The sequence below is a fragment of the Alexandromys fortis genome, unplaced genomic scaffold, assembly GCF_014885135.2.
Source record: "Alexandromys fortis isolate MF-2015 unplaced genomic scaffold, M_Fortis_MF-2015_v1.1 scaffold_91, whole genome shotgun sequence".
NCBI lineage: Eukaryota > Metazoa > Chordata > Mammalia > Rodentia > Cricetidae > Alexandromys > Alexandromys fortis.
The window spans coordinates 7819210-7842608 of NW_026067968.1; the positions used below are offsets into that span (position 1 = coordinate 7819210).

The following is a 23399-nucleotide window of genomic DNA, read 5'->3' on the forward strand; positions in this document are numbered from 1 at the left end:
CCCCCCCCCCCCCCCGTCTATATATTCTCTCTAGTGCTGGGAGTAAGGGCATACTAGTACTGGGATTAAAGGTATAGGCACCACCACTTGGATTTGTTTCTGCATTCATCTTGTGTAGCCCAGGGTGGCCTCACAGAGATTCATCTGACTCTGTCTCCCAAATCCTGGGATTAAAGATGTGTGACACCATTGTCTGACCTCTAGTGGCTTTAGCTTTGCCTCTGGTCTTCAGAGAAGATTTATCAAACTCCAAATAATATACCACTACAACTTAGTAACTGCCCCAGTGACGCTTACAAACAAGTCTCAAAAAAAGTATAACTTTGTTACTATAAAGTCAGTATTCATGGGGGGGGGGGGATACAACAAAATCCAGCACCCAGTAACGTGATGTCAAAAGTGACCCAGCATGCAAAAGGGCAGGATCCTATCCTGACATAAAAAATGTAAGGACTGTGAGTCCCATAGGGAGATATGCTGGGTGATCCCCTCAAGGAGACACGCCGGGAGGGGGCGTCATCTTTTGCGACTTTTCATTATGAATGGGAAGCTCATCCTCCAGGATCCCTGCCATGGGAACAGGTTGGCACAGCACTCAGAGTTTACTTTTTGGTAGCTAAGAAGGCAGCAATGGAGAGTTCACCCTTCCAGGGCGGTGAGCAGATGGAGCCAACTGGCAACAGCTAAGGGCTGTGTCGGGTGTCTGCACTCACAAGCATTTCTTTCTTTCCTTTTTCTTTATTTCTTCTGCCCATGTCCACTCCCGTGGTGGTCTGGGTGGTCTCCTTCTGGAGTCTTAGAAGTCGTCCTTACAACTCAGTTACAATTAGATGCACTAGATGCAGGGATGTTTATAATGATGTATATAAAGATGTAAAGACCCTGAGAAGCCTGGTAGAAGAAAGAGCAGCGCCCTTCGTGCTCCCCAGAAAAGGAGCGATGAGGAGCCAAGTGAAACTTGCTTTGTGGCTTTTCCCAGAGCCCTGACCTTCCTTCTATCTGGCCAGCTTGGATAGCTCTTACTCAGATAAAGCCTTTTATTTATTTCCTCACGCCCCTGACCTTGCTGTTTAACCCAATGGTTACTCTAACTGCAACACTTAAATATATTATTGTAGATAAGACACAGAAACTCAGAGTGTATCACAGAACAAACCAGCAAAGCATTCATAGGTAATGTGATAACACCAAGAAATCCAGTGTAAACAGGACAGTGGTGGCACACTTTTAATCCCAGCACTCAGGAGGCAGAGGCAGGTGGATCTCTGAGTTTGAGGCCAGCCTGGTCTACAGAGTGAGTTCCAGGACACTCGGGGCTACACAGAGAGATCCTGTCTTGGAAAAGAAGGAGAAAAAACAGAAATCCAACTTATAAGTAAACATAGTTCCAAAAAAAAGTCATGACAGAAAAAAAATGTTCAAAGAAATAATGACAAAATAATTTTAAAGTATGATGGAAGTTATAAACCCCTGAGTCCAGTAGCCTAACCAAACAAAGCAAATGGAAATCCTGAGAAGCCTCTGCGGTGGCCTCTGATACCTGCTGATGCAGGCAGAAAGGGTTCCTTTGGTTCTTGGTTTCTCAAGTTTGGCTCAAGGTCAAGCACACAAGAGTTTGATCTTCTGCACTGCTGAAAAGAAAAGGTGAGGCTCAATCAAGGTTAGCTGGGTCCACTGCTTTGGGTCAGGGCCAAGCCAAGCACCACGGCAGTGGGAACTTGTGGTGTTATGCTGTGTCACGGGGGTCACAGGACCCCCAAACAAGACAGCACAGAGCTGATATCCAGCGCAAACACATTGGGAGAAAGGCCGGAGGCTTCAGGGTGAGGGGAAACTGCAGGCAGGGTGGCACAAGCCTTGGCCCTTCGGGATTGGTTAGGGGAATTTCAAAGCAGTAGTTAATCAGATACCTACAAGGATGTTTGACACAAGCAGATGTAAACAGATGTTGTTGGGGTGCCCTGGTGGGGTCACTTTGACCAAGGCAGACACAGTTTCTTGGGGATGTTTGTGACTTTTACTGGGCTGCATTCATCCCCCTAGTTAGGTCCTGTGTAAAATGGAGTTCATTCTCAAAATGGAGTTTGTTCTGCTCCTTCAGTGGCAGAGGTGGCTGCTCACCTCCCAGCAGCCAGGAAGCAGGCAGGGGGAGAGGAATTGGCCTAGGACTACACCCTCTGTGATGGGCTTCCACCAGCCAGGCCCCATGTACAGAAGTTTCTAGCCCCTCTGAACATGCCATCAAATTGCGACCCCACTAGAGGATTAACCATATGCTGTAAAGTCATTCTGGTGGTTCACACCTGTCACGTGACACCTGGGAAGTTAGAGCACAAGGATCAGGATTTCTGGTCTAGTAAGAGCCTGCCACAAAAGCAAAAGCAGCTGGGTGGGACAGTGCACATCCTTAATCCTTTTTGTGGAAAAGAATATTTGTTTAACTATGTAAAAATGTGTTGCATTTGTTTATGCTGCATTTGTTTAATTATATAAAGATGTGTTGATGTTTTACTTTGCCTGTCTAAGGCACCTCATTGATCTAATAAAAAGCGAACAGCCGATAGCTAAACAGAGGAGGGATAAACAGGGCTGGTGGGTAGAGAGAATAAGTAGAGAGGAGAGAAGAAGAATAGAGAGAATGGGGAGAAAGAAACAGAGATGCCCAGGACCAGCCAGGCAGGCAGGTGCCAGCCAGCCAAGACTCAGAGAAAGCAGTAAAAGTAGGATTACTGGATGAAAAATCGGTAAAAAGCCCTGAAGCAGAATGTAGATGAAGAGAAACAGGTTGGATTAAGTTATAAGAGCTAGTGGGGTAAGCATAAGATAAATAATAACAAGTCTCTGTGTCGTGATGTGGGATCTGGCTGGTCACCCAAAAAAAAAGCCTGGTACATTTGACATTCCACATGGGGCTTGAATTTCCCACCCAGGGCTCCACAGCGAGTACTTGAGCAGCTGCCATGTTAAGCAGCAGCAATAATCTAAGTAAAAATGCCTGCCACATAGAAGTGTGGGCACCAGCTTCTAGAGCTGGGCCAGTTAAATGTTGAGATGGCGTGGCTCTCACAGACCCAAGGAGGGGTGGAGCCAGCTGCCAGAGGTTTGGTTCACATGGTCAGAAAAGGCTAAAGACACTCAGTAAAGACAGGTCCAGATGGAGGGGAAACAACTCTAAATAGGTTACAGTAGAAGAAAAGAGAAAAAGTAGTTTAAAAATAATAAAGTCTTTAAAGAGACTTTAAAGGGAAAAAGTCGTGTAAAGATGGGAAATACACACGGAGTCTGAATCTTGTATGGTGCTGTGTTGACTTTGAATTTCTTGAATGCCGATGAGCAAAAGACAGTTGCTGAGAGACATGGGATTGGAAAGGGGACTGCTGAATTAAACCAGCCTAGATACTTTAGGAATGTCTTAACTTTAAAATGGAATTCAGAAAGTGTATTGCACTGAGGAAGAGGTTATATTTTTGTTTCCACAGGAAATGAAAGACTGGATTCCTTTAAGGTTACTAGAGATAATATTTGATAGGAGAAACCTCCTGAAAATCTTGGCTGCAAACATTAAGATGTAAACCAAGTAAGCCTACAAGACAGGTATTCCTCGCAGGGCGGTGGTGGCGCACGCCTTTAATCCCAGTACTCGGGAGGCAGAGGCAGGCGGATCTCTGTGAGTTTGAGGCCAGCCTGGTCTACAAGAGCTAGACAAGAGCTAGTTCCAGGACAGGCTCCAAAACCACAAAGAAACCCTGTCTCGAAAAAAAAAAAAAAAAAAAAAAGACAGGTATTCCTCTGCATGGGAATAGCCTTGAGACTGGACAACAAATGTTATAGTTAGTTTTCCCAGGACTTGACAATTATCTTAATTTTTCAGGGTCTCCTAAAGATGTCAGCACCCCCAGAAAACAGGAAGCAGTCTAGAGATTGCATTCCCAAGATGTGGTGTGGGTGGTTTTTGATCATTTGGTTGATTATAGATGTTTGTCATCATGTAGTAGGGGTATGGAAATATAAGATAAAAATACAACTATTGGGGCTGGAGAGATGGCTCAGAGGTTAAGAGCATTGCCTGCTCTTCCAAAGGTCCTGAGTTCAATTCCCAGCAACCACATGGTGGCTCACAACCATCTGTTGAGGGTCTGGTGCCCTCTTCTGGCCAGCAGACATACAGACAGACTATTGTATACATAATAAATAAATAAATATTAAAAAAATACAACTATTAACCTCAAATATTTTACATTGGTATGAATTTTGTATCTTGATACAAATTTAAGGTTATTTTTGTTATACAGTATATGTTTCTACATTTGTTTAAAGTATTGTACTTACGCATCTCACTTAAAAATGTAATGTTTAATTAAGAAATGTAGGTTAGTAGTCATCTATAATAATCAAACTTGTAGTCATATAGGTATGTTTTCGAGGTTAAACACATATAATTTTGATAGAAAGGTGATCTTCAAACACTTCAGAGACCTACAGAACATGGCATTTAAGATGTTTACTAGCCTAAGGCTTTTTATGACAGTGAGGCATGTCAGCTCCTGGCAGTACCAATCTACTTCTTAAAAGGATGATGGACATTGAAGAACCTCCATGTGGAGTTCACTTTCATTGTAGAAACTACTCTTGCCTTGACTGCTGATAGTATGCTGTACAAACTGGACACAAAGGAAAAAGACTATTAAACTTTGCCAAGACAAAGTGGGACAGTCGTTCAAAATTCTTGCTTCATAGAAAAGTCTGACAGATGTTCTAGGTCTAGAGACCAAAGAACAGATTCCCAATGTTGCAGAGGAACCTTGGGTGACTGTCCAGGCCAGATGTCTCTGTCAGTTCTATAGTTTTGGAAGCTGCTTGCTCTCCACTTCCTATTTATATGATACTATTGTGTCCTTCTGGGGCTTTGGATGGAGTCTTGAAGATGACATAGCTCTAGTTACAGCTTTTCTTACTTATTATAGAAGGTAAATTAGGTACAAAACTTTGGACTCATCAAGATAGGATAAATAATTCTGTGTTTTCTCTGAATCTGCCAAATACACCTGGATATTGTAAATGTAATTCTTGTTTGATAATTGTTCTTATTGTATATAGTTTTACTACGTTAAAGTTAAAACCTTTCTTTTTTATTTAGACAAATGGGGGAATATTGTAGAAAAATATATTTGTCGAACTATATAAAGATGTGTTGCATTTGTGTTACAGAATAATTGTTTAACTATGTAAAGATATGTTGCATTTATTTCTGCTATGCATTTATTTATTTCTAAACTATGTAAATCTATATTGTTTTTGTTTATGCTGCATTTATTTAATTATGTAAAGATGTTGTTGTTTTACCTTCCCTGCCTAAGGTACCTGATTGGACTAATAAAAAGCTGAACAGTCAATAGCTAGGCTGGGCTGGGTGTAGAAAGAAGGAGAGCAGACCAGCTAGCAAGCTGGGGCCCATGAAAGCCAGACATGATGGAAGCAGGGAAGCAGGATGTACAGTACCTAGATGAGGTAACTCAGCTTCAGGACAGCACATGAGTCAACATGTTAATTTAAGTTAAAGAAGAAAGCTAGCTAGAAACAAGCTTAAGCTAAGGCTGAGCATTCATAATTAATACTAAGTCTCTGTGTCAGGATTTGGGGTCTGGCTGTCTAAGAAAGCCTGCTAGAAATCCTAGCACCAGAGAGGCAGAGGCAGGAGAATCTCTATAAGTTCAAGGCCAGCCTGGTTCTATAGAGTGAGTTCCAGGCCAGCTGGGGCAACAAAGTGAGCCCCATTCTAGAAAAAGAAAATGAAGAGGAGGAGGAAGTCATTGCACGTCAATATTAGGAAAGATGCCTTGAAGGTACCTCAGAAGTTGGCCAGACCTAGACTCAAGAAGGTTGGTGTGAAAATTTATTTGGAAGATGTTGTGTTGAGAAGAGTTCCATACTGCCCTATGACACTGGCCGGGCTGCCCTATGGTGCTGTTCTCTGTCATAAGGTCATGCTGTCCTGTGTCATAAGGCTGCGCTGTCCTGTGTCATAAGGCCACGCTGTCCTCTGTCATAAGGCTGCACTGTCCTCTGTCATGAGGCCGCGCTGTCCTCTGTCATAAGGCCACGCTGTCCTGTGTCATAAGGCTGCGCTGTCCTGTGTCATAAGGCCACGCTGTCCTGTGTCATAAGGCCGCGCTGTCCTGTGTCATAAGGCCACGCTGTCCTGTGTCATAAGGCCACGCTGTCCTGTGTCATAAGGCTGTGCTGTCTTGTGTCATAAGGCTGTGCTGTCTTGTGTCATAAGGCCGTGCTGTCTTGTGTCATAAGGTCATGCTGTCCTCTGTCATAAGCTGGACTTGTTTTATTACTGTTATTACCATTAGCACATAAATAACAGCTAAAACTATTTTGTGTGGTACATCTATGTGTTAGTTTCCTAACATCTGAGTTTACGACTTTTGATTTGTCCTAATGTCAATAAAGTAGAAATAATAATAAAACATTCTTTTATAACATCCAATACCAAAGCAACCCTCCAAACCTGTTTGTATAGAAAATGAAAGAACGTATTTTAAGAAGAAAATACTATATGGCTCCCAAACCACTGGACACACAAGATAAAGAAAGTGTTTAGAAAATTCATTGATTTCAACAACAAAAAGAAAAGGGCATCAGGGAGAGTGGGGAGGTGGCTATGTTTGTAGACTGCTTATCCAGGCAGGAGAAAAACTTCTGTTCCACTGACCAATACAAGAAGACACTGAGTTCCCTCTTGCCATGGTTCACCTTATTCAAAATCACCGAAGAACCATCCCTCAGGGTGGGTACCTGGAACCCAGTGTTATTCAAGCATGCAATGACTTAACCTGAAGAGATCACCTTCTGTGTCTTAGAGAGGATGGCCAACCCCAAAGCCACGCTAGGATATTATTCCACAGGAAGTGAAGGACAGGACTCTTCCACCCACTTTCTGGACACAGGTCACCGAGGTCAGGCCCCGCCCTCAGAAATGCTTCCTACCCTGGGAAGTTGGCCTCCTTCCCCTGAGGACCCTTCGGGGCCAGATCCATGAACAAAGGCCCACTGCCCGCCTAGGAGGAGGGAAGTCAATCTATACCCTATTCAAAGTAGGGGCTATTCTCAAGACCCTGATCTTGAGGTTTGGTCTTTTGGGGTCCTTCTTGGAGTATGATGGGAAGCAGAATCCCTGCATGGAGTCACTAGCCACCCTACTCTTATGGCCAGGTCAGGGGACAGCCCCACCTGAAGTTCCTCAGCAGGGTGAGTGGCTGCCTCCACATTCCAGCTTCCCTTGCAGTGAGGTATGACCCTGTGACCAAGTCTAGATCTGTTGGAGGAGAGAGCTGCTTGTCGGTTCCTGGCTTCTTAGTCCTGAAATAACCACACAGAAACTGTATTATGTAAATCACTGCTTGTCCCATTAGTTCTAGCTTCTTAATGGCTAACTCTTACATATTAATTTAACCCATCTCCATCAATTTGTGTATCATCACATAGCAGTAGCTTACTGGCAAAGTTTGGCATATCTGACTCTGGTGGCGCATCCATCACTTCTCTCTTTGACTTTGCCATCTTTCTCCCAGCATTCAGCCTAGCTTTCCCTGCCTACTTAAGTTCTGCTTTGCTATAGATCCAAAATAGTTTCTTTATTCATTAATGGTAATCACAGCACACAGAGGGGACTCCCACATCACAGATCAAGCTGTAGATAATGGATGGGTGGAAGTACCTTGTTCAGCCTCTAGAAGTTTCCTCCAGGGCTGCTTCATTTTCTTCTAGTAACATGGAAGTGATGGCTGGTTTTCAGAAGCCATTTGGGACAGTGAAGCTTGGATCCCAGGGTTCGGAGGAAAGCTAGATTCCCAGTGACTATGGTGCTGGTAACTCCCCCAGACATGGATGCAGGGTGTGCTTGGTGGGTCAGTCAGTCTTCACTGTGACACAACCTGAGATAAGCCATTCATTCAGAGGTTTCAACCCACAGGCAGCTGTTCATATAGGTCCATTGCTGTGGACCTCTAGTGAGGTCAGAAATAGAGACAGAAGCAAGGAAGAAGGAAGCAGAGAGAGAGATCAAGAACCCAGGTGCAAGCTACAGCCTGCAAAGTTCTGCCCCCAGAAACCTATTTTCTCCAATCAGGCCCCACCTTGCACAGTCTCCACCTCCTCCTATCATGAATGTATTGGTGGATCAATCTGTCAATTAGCTCATGATGCAATCATTTTTCCTGTTTGAACCACTCTTTCTTGAGTCTCTAGTGCCTACACAAACTTAGTTCTGACAGTAGGCATGTGACTGAGGGGCCCTCTCTAGGAGTAGGCAGGGTAAAGTTTCTCTAGAGTAGAAAGTTCTCAGTTCCACCCTCTAGAGGCCCACTCAGTCCTGAGGTGGGGGTGGGGTGCTCAGAACACAGAGGAAGTGGATGGAAAGGGAAGCAACAGACCAGAGAGGAGGCAGGTGCCCGCACAAGAAAAGCCTGCAGACAGTGACTGCAGCCACGATGGACAAGCCCGGGTGCCCAGAGGTAAGTACCAGCCAGTCCAGGGCCAGAAAGAGGGCCCCCCACAGCCCCATCTTCCCAGCACTCCAGATCCCACAAACCACCCAGATTGGCTTGCAGAGAACCACTTCTTGCACGACTGGATATCAGGGTCTCCAGTAACTAGGCAGCCAAATCCTGTCCCAGCCAGGGACCTACATCTTAGCCCACAGGGCAGGAACTCCAACCTCAGGGAGGCTCAAAGACCCAGCTCCCAGCTTACCCCACTTCTGAGATGCCAGGACCAGACGGTGATTCTCTCTAGACAGACATCCCCATCCAAGAGGTGAAGGGTCCACAGAGCCCAAAGATGGTACAGAGCTGCAGCTACCTAGAGCTGCCCTTCATGTCTCCCCTCCCCCGGCCTCAGCAGCTCTCGGTGGCCAGAAGGAGGTCAGGACTCTGTGGCTCTTGGAAGCCCTCGATTAGGGCCACCGTGTTCTTGCCTTTCTGTCAGCCCAGCTACATTAGGGGGTGAGAACATTTCTCCCAGAGGAGCCAGGAAGTGGGCCAGCGGCTCCTTGAGGGGTATCCCTGGTGTCCCTGGCCCAGAATCTCCCCTGGAAGGTATAAAGATGGGTTGAAGTCAGAAGCTGGGCTTTCAGATCTGTCCCTGGGAGTTAGGGTTGGGGTTGCTCCAGGAGCATAAGCGCTCCTCGGGGGTGGAAGTGACCTCTTGACTCCTTTCTTTGGGAAATTCTGGTAAGAGGGTGCTGGGCCTCTGTGGGTGACTCTGCCTCAGCACCCCCACAACTTCATGCTCTCACTGTGGTTTCTAGGCTCCACTTCCCCGTAACACTGTGCTCCAGGGGAGACAGCCTCAGGCCTGGCTCATGTAGTCCACCCCTGATACCGAGCCTAGCCACATTCTCTGTAGGCTGCCATCAGCACAACTCCTAGTGGGCAGTGTCATGAAGCCTACTTACCCACCGAGCTGAGAAGCCCCCAGATTGCAGCACCCAGCCACCTACAATCCTACAATGCCCTAGGCCCCAAGCAGCATCCAGGCTGAGAATGATGTCAGCTCCTGTCCTCTGGGTGACCCATTTGCTGTGGCAGGATTTCCCCGTGTGAGGTGGCCTCCTGAGGAACTTCACTGGGTCTTTGAAGAGTGACCACCTCAAGAGCACAAAGCAGGTTCTCCATCCCAACTAGCCGCAACATCCCTCCCAGTCCCCTGCCCTGGACAGCAGTGAAGGGGTCCAGACTCAGCTCTTGGTGGTCCTTCTGCCGTGCCCTACTTTCCAGCCAGCTGCCCATCCTGAGGCCAACATAGGGGGCCAGCTGGGGAAGGGAAGCAGATACTCATGGCTAATAAGGAAGAATGGATGAGGCAGCCAAAGCAGAAATGGTTCTTTCAGACCTGGTTTCACCATTGTTGGAATAAGGAACTGAGAGTCACACACTCAAGACACCCGCATCAGGGGAGATCAAGGGGAGCAGTGGGGACAAGCAGCACACAGCCTGCTGGGATCCACAGGCGGCCACATCTATAGACCAGATGCCTGGGGTGTGGAGTCTGGACTGGTCCCGTGTCTGAGCTGTGACTGGCATCTGAGTGTTGGAGTGTGCATCTGTATGGTGCAGGGACTGCCCAGAGAGGTGACACCATGGAGCTGGGGCTGCTGGTGACACACATTGTTCTGTATAGATGCTGATACCTCTCCAGGTAGCAGTGGAGGTCTCCGAGTGGCCACGCTCTGCTCCACCGCATGGTCCACACAGCAGAGCTGTCATGGTAGGACAGGAACTTAAGGGAAGGCTGGCTGGGAACTCAGCATTCTACAAACAAGTTTGAACCCAATTTCCAATCAGAACCATGTTCAAATTTTCCTTTTAAGTTTCCTGGGGCTTGATTTAAAAGTGCAAAACAGGTCTGGTGTTGGAGGTGGTGATGGTGGTGGTGGTGGTGGTGGTGGTGGAGGTGATGGAGGTGGAGGTGGTGGAGGTGGTGGAGGTGGTTGTGGTGGAGGTGGTGGTGGTGGAGGTGATGGTGGTGGTGGTGGTGGAGGTGGTGGTGGAGGTGGTGGTGGAGGTGGTGGTGGTGTGTGTCAGGCCAGACTGAGACCACCTGGACTTCTTAGCTTGTCCATACCTCATCACTGCAGAGAGGACCATAGGGAGGACCCTGTCTAGACTTTGCTCTCTGTATCCCTCACACCCTTGCTTACCCCTGATCCCTCCCCAGAAGCCTGGGCATTATCTCTTATAGCATAGGGAGGGTTGCCTTGACTGTTGAGAAGGCTGTGGGGATATCTCCTCCTTCAGGTACTGGGGTTGCTGGCTGTACTGGGGCTCAGCTTCACGACTATCACCTTGTTCCTGGGGCAAGATCCCATGTCTCTCACCAGTCATCAGATGTGCCCCAAGGAAGTGCCCTCCAGGTCCTGGGAGGTCCTGGGAGGAGACACTGGGCAGCAGAGCAACTCCTGTCGGTGAGTGAACACTAGGGGCTCTCTTGGCATTGTGGGGTCTGTGTCTTGGCTGAGTCCATCACTGGGTCCCTGAGCAGGTGATACAGGCCACAGAGTGACCTTGATTATCCCAGGATGGAACCTGGATTCCCCCAAGGGAATTCCTTGTGGCCTCTTCTAAGTTAAGCATGCCCCCTCCCTCAGGATCCTCCCTGCATATTCTCCTGGTTATCACCACGCTTAGGGTTTGTGGGGCTCAGGCTAACCCTCTCACACCATTGTCCCCTCTCTGCACCTATGTCCACCCTGGGCAGCAGGAATGGGGCCCCTATAGTCATACCTGGGTGCCTTTCGGTTCTGCCCTCAGGCTGGTCCTCGTGGAAAGCCTCCCTCAGGACCTGCCATTTGCATCTGGAAGCCCCACTGCCCAGCCCCTGGCTCAGGCTTGGATGCAGCTTCTAGACTCTGCTCGGGAGAGTGTCCATGTCGCCTCATACTATTGGTCCCTCACTGGACCCGACATCGGAGTCAATGACTCCTCTTCCCAGCTGGTTGGTCCTTGGTTTTGCTTTCTGAATGTGAGGCTGTCTCATCTCCCCTGGTGCTGAGTGCTCAGAAAGTCAGGCTTCTGTCTACACAGGGTTCAGCCGGACCCAAGGCTCAGTCTGGGCTGGGGTGGTGGAGAGCAAGGCGCTGGGTGGCCCTTGGGGGCAGGGGAAGAGGGACTGGGGATAGAACACTTGGTTGTGTATGATGTCATTTATTTGGCTTCTAGTCATGGGTCAAGATTTGGCCTACCTTAGACTGTAGGCAGAGGACCAGCCTGGGGCAGCATCTCATTCTAGCCTGGTGTTTCAGGGAGAGGCCCTTCTACAGAAGTTTCAACAGCTGCTGGTCAGAAACATCTCCCTGTCAGTGGCCACACACAGCCCAACACTGGCCAGGACATCCACTGACCTCCAGGTCTTAGCTGCCCATGGTAGGTGTCTGAAGTCTGGGGCTCGGATGCACTGTGTGGCTGGCCCCATGGGACAAAGTCAAAGACTAGCAGGATTGCAAGGGGCGTGGAAAAGCTTCTCTATTTGTTAGGACTCTGGAGGACTTGAGCCCAGGGCCCACAGGGCAGAGAAGGGGCACTTAGATAAAGCCTTGGCATAGTGGCTACAGTGAAAACCACAAGGCAGTAGGCAGAACCATCATCAGGCTCTGGAACTGCACTGCCTAGATGAGTCTCGGGTCAACCTGTGCCTTCATTTCCTCACCTGCAACAGCCTTGGTCAGAAAGGTCATCCTGAGGGTAAATGAATGAACTCAAAGGTACATCTCTAAGGTGGTCCTGAAGTCAGCATTAAAGAGCCAGCTCTCTATCTATCTATCTATCTATCTATCATCTATCTACTATTTATCTATCTTCTATTTATCAATTATCTATCTTCTATTTATTTATCAATCATCTATCTATCTATCTGTCTATCTATCATTTGTCTATCTCTCTATCTATTACTTATCTATCATCTATTATCATCTATCTATCTATCTATCTATCTATCTATCTATCTATCATCTATCTATCTATCTATCAATCATCTATCTATCTATCATCTATCTATCTATCATCTATATATCTGTCTATCTATAATCTTTATATCATCTATCTATCTATCTATCTATCTATCAACCTATCTATTATCTATCTATCGTCTACCTATTATCTATGTCTATCTATCATCTTTATATCATCTATCTATCTATCTATCTATCTATCTATCTATCTATCTACCTATCATCTATCTACCTATCATCTATCTATCTATCTATCTATCTATCATCTATCTACCTATCTATTATCTATCTATCTATCATCTATCATCTCTCTATCAACTATCTTATTTATCACAGGTGCCCAGGTCCGACAGGTTCCCATGAGGCACTTTACTGGAGGTGTCCTACACTCCAAATTCTGGGTCGTGGATGGGCAGCACGTCTTTGTGGGTAGTGCCAACATGGACTGGCGGTCCCTGGCTCAGGTGAGTTCCAAGACCCAGAGATGGGAGGCCCCAGACGCAGTCTCTCCCCTCTCTGTCTCCAGGGGCTATGTTTGTGCCCTCAGGCATCCCAAGAAAGCTGCTATTGTGGGAAGCCAGCAGGCAGAAACTTGGGTCGCATGCCACTTTTGTCATGCCTCCATAGCAGGGACCAATCGCAGAGCTGTCTTCTCCAGTTGTAAGATTTCTCATGACCCTGCACTCGGGCCCTGGAGCAGCATTTAGGACCCATGTCGGGCATGGTAGCAAACACTCGCAGTCCCAGTGGGAAGTGGAGACCGGCGGATTCCTGGCGCACGCTGGCCAGCCGACCTATCAGCAAGCCCCGGGTCTCAGTGAGAGACCTTGTCTCAAAAAACAAGATGGAGGGCTGAAGAGATGGTTCATCAATTAGGAGCACTGGCTGCTCTTCCAGAAGGCAGAGGTTCAATTTCCCAACAGCCACATGGCAACTCACAATAAACTGTAATTCTAGTTCCAGGGGATCCGATGCCTTCTTCTGGCCTCTGTAAGCGGCGGCACACACAGACATGTATGTAGGAAAAACATAGTCATACACATAGTAATAATAGTAAAACTAAGGTGTACCCTCTGGAAGTATGACACATAAGGTTGTCTTCTGGCTTCCATCCATGCACATGTACCTGCACACACGGACACGCTTGCTCACATGTGCATACACATCCCCAAAGAAAGTGCAGATTACAAAGCCTGAGGCTTGTAAGAAGTGATGTGTTTCAAAGGCTTTGAATGTGAGCCACACATTCAAAGTGATGTGTGGCTCAGTAGAACAATATGTGAGTAGCACCACACATTCCTAGGTTCAATCTGTATCAACATGTGCGTGCGTGCACTCATACACACACAGCTATTAGTGCAAATGGCAGGTGGAAACCTAGCCTCAGGACTAGACTCAGGCCCCTGACTGAATTTAACGGCGGGTTTCTTTCCTCGGTGCTTTCATGTGTTTTCTGCTGTATTTGCTTTGAGCACTGGAACCGCGTTAAGGAAAACAGGGACCCTGGTGCCCTTATTTCACCCTGGAGTTGATGCTGCCTAGTGGCTGCCAGCTGATCAGGAATTGCACCCTGCCTTACACCCCGGGGGGTTCCACACAACCCCAGAAGATCTTTGCTCTCTGTGTCTCCTGACCCTGACCCCTGCAGGTGAAGGAGCTGGGTGCTATCATCTACAATTGCAGTCAGCTGGCTCAGGATCTTGAGAAGACATTCCAGACCTACTGGGTGCTAGGGACTCCCCGAGCTGTTCTCCCTAAAACCTGGCCTCGGAACTTCTCATCCCACATCAACCGCTTCCATCCCTTGCGAGGTCTCTTTGATGGGGTTCCCGCCACAGCCTACTTCTCGGTAAGACAGCTAACCCAAAATGGCCCTGGGGATGCAGCCAAAGGCAGACCCCACTCCAGGACAGGAAGCTGGACCAGCACCGGCAGTGAGAGAGAGGTGCTAGACTTGAGGGCCTAGGAATCTCCAGGCTGTTGAGGGGGTTTGGGGCCATGAGACAGTGGCTGGGCTCTGGGGAGGACAGGGGAAGCCCAGAACACTGATTACTCTTTATTCTGAGGGAACGAAGGCAACTTACCCTCTGCCATGCCCAGGAAAGCCCCAAGTCGGCCCAGACACTGATAGACCTCATCTGGAGAGAGATCTTCTTTCCAGGCAGGACAGCCTCTGAACACTTGGGCCAGCCCCATGGGGCCCAGGATGCCTAGCTGCTTCGGCACCTCCTACCCAGGCCGCAGGGCATTGGGAAACTGCCTCTCTCCCCACATGGGATTTCTTAGAGTCTCACAGGGCGTGCAGCATGTGCAGTGGGGTCACGAACCCAAAAAAAGCCTGATTCAACGGTGATAGTTAGGGGGCAGTCTTCTAAGAGATGCTTCTCCCACGTCAGGCCTCACCACCTTCTCTCTGCCCTCATGGCCGGACCCAGGATCTGGATGCAGTGCTGGAAGTCATGGCGGATGCCCGTGAGTTCATCTACGTCTCGGTGATGGAGTATTTCCCTACCACACGCTTCACCCACCCTGCAAGGTGGGTCTGGATGAGGTCCACACTCCTGGTTGGCTACTCCTAGGCAAGGCACAGTTCACCTCCATCCTGACTTCAGGCAGAACACTGACCCCCCCTCTTCTAGGTACTGGCCTGTACTGGACAGTGCGCTAAGAGCAGCAGCCTTCGATAGGGGTGTGCATGTGCGTTTACTGGTCAGCTGCTGGCTCAACACAGACCCCACCATGTTCACTTATCTGAGGTCCCTGCAGGCTTTCAGTGACCCCTCGGCTAGCATCTCAGTGGATGTGGTAAGAGACTGACCTTATGGAATGGGGGCAAAGCACGGTCTTTCTCTCACCCTGCATACGCTAACTCTCTCCTATTCCCGGAAGAAAGTCTTTGTCGTGCCTGTGGGCAATCACTCCAACATCCCATTCAGCCGCGTGAACCACAGCAAGTTCATGGTCACAGACAAGGCAGCCTATATAGGTGAGTGCCTGGGATGGAGCATGGGAGGACAGAGGGCTGGACAAGAGAGGTGCACTCGAGTGTTTTGGGGAGCACGCATTAGCCCAGCTTGCCAGCTGAGGCTGGTGGAAAGCCGACTGCCCTACATGAGCGGCTGCCGTGGCTGCAGTCTGACGACACTGGAGTAGCCACAGCGCAGGGCAGACCGCAGGGGACATAGGCTCAGGGAGCAGTGTCTCTCCCTCCAGGTACCTCTAATTGGTCAGAAGACTATTTCAGCAGCACGTCTGGTGTGGGCCTGGTTGTCAGTCAGACGATCCCTGGTGCCCAGCCAGGCGCGACCCCAGTACAGGAGCAGCTGAGGCAACTCTTCGAACGTGACTGGAGTTCCCGCTACGCTATGGGCCTGGATGGAGTCCCGAGCCAGGACTGTGTCTGGCAGAGCTGAGGCTTGACCCCTTGACTCTGGCCTGTTGCTCTAAGCGAACACCATGCTCTCATTCACTGAGAAAGCAAAAGGCCGGCACTCGGAGCCTGAGATTGTCATCTGGCAAATAGCTGCCGACAGGGCTCTGAAGTGAAGGAGAGGCGGAGGCAGAGGAAGGCCCACAGTGTCATGGAAAGAAAGCAACTGCACCCAAGTGACCCCAGAACCCAGCTCTCCCTCTCTGGCCTAACCATGATGAGTTGCTATGGCTGTCCCCAAACATAACATCAGTGCTGTCCAGCTGCAACCCCCAATGAAACCCTGCCACTGCTTGCGGACTTGGCCCAGGTCAAAAGTAGGCGTCTCTGTGTCATTTATCCCTACTCCTTGTTTGTGGTGTCTGTACATAGTCATATGTTCGTGCAGATCCACATGCCATGCGTATGTACTGTGGCCAAGGGTTGGCATGGGGTGTCTTCCTCCACTTTAGTGTGTCAGCAGAGTCTCCCTCTGAACCCAGGGCTTGCTGGCTTGATTGGACTAGCTCGTCAACAGGCCCTGGGAATCCTGCTTCTGCCTCCCCAGCATTAGAATTGCAAGGTACTTGGCTAAACCTGGGCGCTAGAGAACTGAACTCAGGCCCTCGTGTTTCCACAGCAGGAACGTTTGTTATCTTCTGAGCCACATCCCTCGTCCCTTGGTCCATCTTCTCCCTGTGGGGGACCTGCTTGCCTTCCCTCCCCTTGGTCCATCTTCTCCCTGTGGACGGGACCTGCTTGCAGCCAGCCTCCCCTTCCCTTGGTCCATCTTCTCCCTGTGGGGGACCTACCTGCCTCCTTTTTCCTGTGGTCCATATTCTCCCTGTGGGCGGGACCTGCTTGTAGCCAGCCTCCTAGTCCGTGCTGAAATGTTTTGTCATGACTGCACCCGCAGGCCTCGCCTGCCCAGTGTCAGGAAGCTCAGCCCCTACAATGGACATAAAGTCACCCCCTAGACCCCACTTCTATCAGGGACCTCTCTAGATATCCCCCTATGGATACCCCAAAGCAGCAATGCTATCCCACAAGCAAGGTGTCCTGCCGAGTGTTCCAGCCCCTGCAGCAACCTCTTTCCCTGCAGGGAGTCCCAAAGACTTCATGAATATGGTCACTCCAGCTAAGCCCTGTGCTCATGAAAGGAAGTCTTGTCCAACCCTGCTCCTCAGAACCAGGGCTAGCTAGGGTGGGCAAGAGCAGCGTGAGCAACAGAAGAGCCCACTTTCCAGTCTAACCATGAGCTGGAACTGTGGGGCACGGCTGAGGAGGTGGGATGGGGTGGGGCTATATGGATGGGGCTGCAGAGGTTTGGCTATTATGGGGTGGGGTCAGGACCCTGCCCAAATAGTGGGTGGTGTCCTGAAGACCAGTATTAGAGCTTTTGACATCAATCCAGGACTGAATGCAGCCTGCGACAGCTCACTCTAGCCTGAGTGCTGAGGCAGGACATGAAGTCATGTTTGGGATGGAATGCTGACTTTCTTTTTATTCATCTATTTATTTTACATCCTGGTTGCAGCCCTGCTCCAATCCTCCCCTCCCGGTCTCTTTCCCCCATTCCCAAAACTCTCCTCTCTCAATCCAGGAAAGAGCAGGTCTCCTATGAGTATCAGTAAAACATGGCATATCAAGTTGCAGTTACCCATGTATTAAGGCTGGGTAAGGCAATCTAGTATAAGAAGTAGGGTCCCCAAAGCCAGTAAAACTGTCAGAGACAAGCCCTATCCCTGCTGTTAGGAGTCCTACAAAAAGACCAAGCTACATAACTGTAACATATATGCAGAGTGCCTAGGTCAGGCTTGTGCAGATGCCCTGGCTGTCAGTTCAGGCTCTGCGAGCCCCTCTGAGCCCAGGTTAGTTGATTGTGTGAACCTTCCTGTGGTGTCTTTGACCTCTCTGGAGTCCTGACTTTTGGTACTGGACTGTGCGATACTGTGCCGCCTGCCCCAGCACCCAACCTCTCGCTTATCTCTGACCAAGACTCAGGTCCACCTGCCCTGCTCCTGTCCCAAGGCTCAGAGTAGCTGGAGCTCAAGGATGGCTGGGCAGTGAAGATGCTGAAGGATGTCCAGGGTCCTTCTCTCTCACAGTCTTGAACACCCTTCTCTGCCTTCTCCTTCCCTCTGTGCTCGGGGAGAGCTAATGTGGTTACACCAAGCAGGGGTCAAGCTCTTGCTGTTTCTTCAGTGCCCTTGAACTACCCACCTGCCTAAAGGACACCTTAGGCATCAGAATTCCCCTCTGTGCAAAAGGTCCCTAAACCCAGCCTGCTCCTTGACTATTGTGTGAGGATCTGGGAGTGTGGCTACACGAGGGCCCCGGATCCACAGAGCCCTGCAGGACCTGAGAGCTACTGGGGTGAGCCCGGCCAAGCTCTGCCATGGCTGGCAGCTCACATCCCACCATACTCCAGGTCCCCCTGAGGAGAGCTGCATCTCACTCAGGCTGCCCAGCTCTGCCCTCCAAGAGGGCACATGTAGGTTTGCTCTTTGGGCCCTGCAAGGCTCTCAAACAGGTTTCAGGAGAGATCCCGGTTCATGCGGTCCTGCTGGCTCAGTCAGGAAGGTTCTGCTTCACTCACTGCTGTCAGTGCCAGACTCCATGGTATGTTCTAAAGGAGACTCAGTCTGGCGAGCTTCGGAGACTCTGGGAGTATGGAGCCATGACATGGCCCTGCTCCGTGCCGCCCAGTTCCTAGCACTCGCGCCTTTATGTGTTCTAACCTCGAGTGTCTCTCAAAGAGCACACAAGGAGATGCTGCCACCTCAGCTGAGTGACATGAGAGTGTACCATCATCTGGCTGGGAGTCTGTCCCTTGCTGGCTAGGCGGGTGAGTCCATGTGATAGAGTACCCAGTGGCCTCCAGGCAACAAGAAGCCGAGGCCTGTTGTGCTCACCCAACTCCCAGGCAACGGACAAAGCCAGCAATCTTGGCAACTTCAGTGGTTCCTATCCTTCTATCTGGAGAGGAGACATGGCCCCTGCTTACATCTGATGGCATCCCCGTGGAACTGTGAGCAGAGGACCCACCTAAGACAGGCAGGACCCGTGACCCTTGGAAGCTAGGAATCATAATTGTGTACTAGGCAGACACTTTCTATAGTGTCATCAGCACACACCAAGTCTGGCTGGTGTTTGTAAGACAGGCCAGAGGGAAGCTAGGTGCCCCGGGCAAGGATGACCAGCTGAGCAACTTTTCAGAATCTCTGTCTCCTCAGCCACTCTACGATGAATCTGAGCTCTGGTTGCTGGAGTTACGTAGTAGAGATGAAGTCTGCTGTGCGCAGAAGGAAAGCAAGGACAAGTGAGGACCCCAGGACAAAAGACCGCGGCAAGCTCGACCACTAGGTGCATCGTTTCCTTTATTGCCCAGGAGGAGGGGACTGAAGGGGGCGGTCTGTCCGGTCTACAGTCAGTACCATGAGGTGCTCAGGAGCCAGAGCAAAGGACTCGTACACCGGGGGAATTAGTTGACACCAGCAGGCAGGTAGACAAATAAACACAACCTAGGTTTGATGGCAACCCCGTGTCTGTGCCCTATCACTGAGCGCAGTCCACCACCGGCCACACATACTCCTCATCACAGTCAATGTCTCAAAGCCAAACAGTCAGCAAAGGAGGAAGTTCACGAGCAAGGAGGTATGGGGGTTTCCCGGGGCACCCCATATTCTGCCTGACAGGAAAAGAGAACTCACCAGGAAACGGCAACGATGGGGCAGAGATTACACCAAAAGCTGCTTCTGCCCACAGATATGGGAACTCCAGGGGCAATGTTGCTCTCCTGGCATTGGGTGGCTTCTTGGGACTTACCCCACAAAAGCCAACAGAGTTCTCCAGCAGTAACGCACAGAACTAGACAATTTTGCAGCCTTCGTTGCTTCCAAAGCTTGGAAGAAACTAGCATAATTTTTGTTTCCGTGTGGATGACTGTTATGTGACACAGACGCTCTATTCATCTGTGCTTTGGTCTCAAGTCCGCGGACCAAGGTGTAAAGGTGCATTCTAGGGTAGGCTGCTTTCACAGCGCCCAGGCCCGATGCTCAGCTTGCCTTGTTTATCTCTTCCACCGACTCTGACCTCCGGCCCTCATTTGGCCACAGGCCTAGGTGTAGATTTGTCACCGGCATCTCTAGCCTGTTCCAACAGCACTAGTTCTGTTCTGGCAGAGGATGCCACCATTGCTTTGGAACCAGGCCTGGCACTGGTCACCTCCGGCTCAGCTTCCTCCTCCTCAGGAGAGAAGCTTTCTCGGGCATCAAAAAAGGTGAGGGTTTCTTCCTGGGGCTTCTGCTCCACCTGAACGTCCCCACCTTCGGTGCTTCTGATCTTCTTCGTAGGTGAAGAGGAGAATCCGAGCTTAGGGAAGCGGAACCAGCCCGCCTTCTCCTGTTTCCTGGGCAGTTCAGGGTCCAGTCGAGCAGCAGGCTGCACGTGGACAGGGGCAGGTCTCTGGGCAGCATCTCCGGAATCAGCAGCCGTCTCTTCCACAGAGGAGAACCCAATGCTTGGCAGCCAGGACCACAACAGGCTGGCCTTCTTTCCTTCTGGCTTCTGTTTTGTAGCCATCTCGGGGGTCTTTACCTCCTGGCTGTCCTCAGGAAATTCAAGAATCTCTGCCTGCTCCTCATCAGAGGTGCTGTCTGTGAGCTGGGGCCCAGGAGGCACGCCAGCACTGCAGGAGATCACCTCAAAGGGCTCCCCAGCATCAGGTGGGAAATCAGCAGGAATGAAGTGTCTCCCTGCAGCAGCTCGGGGAGCTCCACCCACTGAGTCCTCCTGCACCTGGCAGTCGGGAGCCCCTGTTTGCACGCTAGCCTGCACAGGGGGCTCTGGGATTTTCACTTTCAGCAAAGAAAACCCGTAAGAAGGAGTTTGAATTGTAGACACAGGAATCTCTGATTCACGCACAATCTGAGTAGAAAAGGCTTCGCATGCTGTGGAGTCAAAACCCTCTCTTTCCGCCCTGCTGCAAAAAGCGACTTCTTGACTTTCACCTTGAGAGCCCTGAATGTGAACTTTGACCTTAGAAATAGGGGATGGTTCCACGGATTGCTCAAGGCTTACTGGTGGCCCTCTAGGATCCTCAGTGCCTGTCTTCAGAATGCTGGCTTCCCAGAGCCCAGAACCATCTTTATGCATGGCACTGTCAATGCTGGCCTCTGCACATTGCACCTCCCTCACCACAGGGAAGAATACATCAGCCTCAGAGCTGGAGGTATGGAAGGAGAACTTGGGTACCTTTAATTTGGGGAATGTTACAGTCAACACAGAATCCTCCCAGAGCTGACTCGTGCTCACCACGGAGACCTGGGATGGCATATCAGTGATGGAAGCCTTCAACCTCAGAGGTCCTTGGGGCTGAGAAGGCCAGCTTCCTGCTCCAGCCGCCACCTCAGCAAGAATGTTTCCTCCTGACCCAGGATGCTGTTGCTTGCCTGTTCTTTCTGGAGGAAGCTGGAGTTCTGAGACGCTCACGCTAGAAGAGTTTTTGGCTGGATGGGTCCCTAACTCATGGGTGGACAGATGTGTCTGGGACATCCCCACAGTGGAGCCATGCATCCTAACACCTGTTCCATGGAGATCACGTTTTACAACATCTGCATACGTAGGGCTTTTTGGGGTTTCCACACTGATCCCTTCCTCTGGGGACCCCAGAGAGACATGTGCCTCTAATTTTGACTCAGGCGCATTGGCAGCTGCTACTTCTGCCTCTAAGGCTATGCCAGCGTCTGGAGTCTGAGTAGCTTCCTGTTCTCCAGCCCCATCTCGCTCCTTGGATGAGGAGCGCTTGAAACCAGGAACTCGGAACTTCGGCATTTTGAAGCGGTGCTCATGTGAATACTTTGTTGTCTGTTTTGCTGTGGGATCCATCTCAGGGCTTTCCATGGTGGGGGCGCTATGTCTTTGTCTACAGGATGGCTGCAGGTCTCCTGTCCCAGATGCTGTCAGATCCCCAAAGGGCTGACTTGCAGACACACCCACAAACATATGACTCTGGCTGTCACCTCTGATATCCAAGGCATCTTCGAGAGGCGCAAGATCAGTTTTGCACCCAGTCACTTCTGCAGGCATGGAGGGGGATCTGATGCTGGGTGCTGTAGCGACATCTTTTGATCTAGTGCCCCCAACATGGGTATCACTGAGAGTGGTTTGTACGACTACCAAGTTACCTCCAGCTGTAGTACCGGTAAGTGATGGCTTCACTTCTCCCTCCGGCATGCCAGCTCGCCCCTTAGAACCTTTTATCTTGGGCAGTGAAAGTCGTGGCATGGAAAAGCTCAGCTTCCGGCTTCTTCCCTTCTCTGCTTCCTTCTCCATAGATACATGCTGGTGCAATTCACAAGTCCCAATTTGAGGGTCCATTTCAACTACAGAAATGTCAGGACTATGGATGGGATCGACCTGTGGGGACTCAGAATCGCCTGCACACTCTGCTTTCTTTTTTGGAGACAAAGTAAATGGACGGAGCTTGATGTGTGGCAATTTGAAGGAACTTCCCTCTGCTTCCCGATCAGATCCATCAAGTGGAGGAGTATTTGCAGACTCAATTGAGGATTCACCCGAAACATGGGAAACAGGCGGCTCTGCAGATAAAACAGGAGAAACAGGATTCAGACATTGTTGTGGGACTCACAAGGTCCTTACTACATGCTCACACTAAGGTGGGGCACATTCAGCTGATGACAGTGAAACAGAAATTACAAATTTTGGTTTCTGAAACTTAGGAAACTATATGTGGACATTGCAAGAAGAAACAGCAGGAACAGCAGAGCTCTGAGAATAGTAAAAGGAACTCAAAAAAAAGGGAGCAGGAGAGTGCAGAAAGTGTACACTCTCAAAAGGACATGACTGGGAAAGATGTTGGGAACCACTATAGTAACTTCTCACTTTACCTTCGATCATACTAACAACCACGGAGGAAGGCTGAGTCTGGAGGTCAGCCTGCACACCAGACAAGAACAGATCCACTTTGGGTCCACACACAACTTCACTAGGGATTTTAATAGCATCTGTAGGGGCCTTCAGGTCCACCTTGGGCATCGTGAAGCTTGGTATATCCACCACGGGAAGGTGGACCTTCATGCTGGCTCCTGGTAGCTCCTGTGTACCCTGATTTCCATCGGCCAGCTGAGCATCTACAATCTTCATATCTACATGGCAATCCATGCACTCCAAGTTAGAGGACGGCAGATGAATGCTGAGGTCTGGAGTCTTAAGTTCACCCTCCATGGAGGGCAGGGACACCTCTGCTTCCATCTTGGGAGCTGCCACCTCCATAGTGGCTTCCATGCTGGGTTTGCCTGTTGAGGAAACGCCAAAAGAGGGCATCTTGAACTTGGGCATCTTGAACTTGCTGTCTTTGACGGCCATGTCCTTATCGACCACGGCCTGGTCCCCATCCAGTTTGACACCTGGAGCCTGGAAGTGACCCTCCATGCTGGGCAGGGACACCTCTAA

The 23399-nt window shown here is 49.9% G+C and overlaps 2 protein-coding genes across 4 annotated transcripts; one reads left to right on the forward strand and one right to left on the reverse strand.

Moving 5' to 3' along the window:
* The first annotated feature begins 8334 nt into the window (after window positions 1-8334).
* Pld4 (phospholipase D family member 4) lies at window positions 8335-16255 on the forward strand. 3 transcript variants are annotated; one of them, XM_050154837.1, is made up of 11 exons: window positions 8335-8522; window positions 10189-10275; window positions 10806-10972; window positions 11319-11502; window positions 11810-11930; window positions 12851-12978; window positions 14163-14363; window positions 14950-15050; window positions 15154-15319; window positions 15404-15500; window positions 15728-16255. In XM_050154837.1, exons 1-11 carry the CDS (start codon window positions 8421-8423, stop codon window positions 15925-15927), a joined length of 1554 nt encoding a protein of 517 aa, XP_050010794.1. In that variant the 5' UTR covers window positions 8335-8420; the 3' UTR covers window positions 15928-16255. The 3 variants fall into 3 exon arrangements, with proteins under 3 accessions (XP_050010794.1, XP_050010792.1, XP_050010795.1); XM_050154835.1 differs by having other exon boundaries at window positions 8336-8522; window positions 14911-15050; XM_050154838.1 differs by lacking the exon at window positions 10189-10275 and having other exon boundaries at window positions 8338-8522; window positions 14911-15050.
* Window positions 16256-19286: 3031 nt separating this feature from the next.
* Ahnak2 (AHNAK nucleoprotein 2) lies at window positions 19287-23393 on the reverse strand. Its single transcript, XM_050154811.1, has 2 exons — window positions 22835-23393; window positions 19287-22525 (listed from the first exon to the last, which is right to left on the reverse strand). Exons 1-2 carry the CDS (start codon window positions 23376-23378, stop codon window positions 20028-20030), a joined length of 3042 nt encoding a protein of 1013 aa, XP_050010768.1. The 5' UTR covers window positions 23379-23393; the 3' UTR covers window positions 19287-20027.
* Window positions 23394-23399: the final 6 nt, after the last annotated feature.

Excerpts from the sequence above, each read along its gene's own strand:
- Ahnak2 (XM_050154811.1), bottom strand. The coding sequence starts at position 23,378 with ATGGAGGGTCACTTCCAGGCTCCAGGTGTCAAACTGGATGGGGACCAG. Across the intron at positions 22,526-22,834 it reads GGTTGTTAGTATGATCGAAG|AGCCGCCTGTTTCCCATGTT; the intron begins GTAAAGTGAGAA and ends TTTTATCTGCAG.
- Pld4 (XM_050154835.1), top strand. The coding sequence starts at position 8,421 with ATGGAAAGGGAAGCAACAGACCAGAGAGGAGGCAGGTGCCCGCACAAG. Across the intron at positions 8,523-10,188 it reads ACAAGCCCGGGTGCCCAGAG|ATGCTGATACCTCTCCAGGT; the intron begins GTAAGTACCAGC and ends TGTTCTGTATAG. Across the intron at positions 14,364-14,910 it reads CCGCCACAGCCTACTTCTCG|GCCTCACCACCTTCTCTCTG; the intron begins GTAAGACAGCTA and ends CTCCCACGTCAG.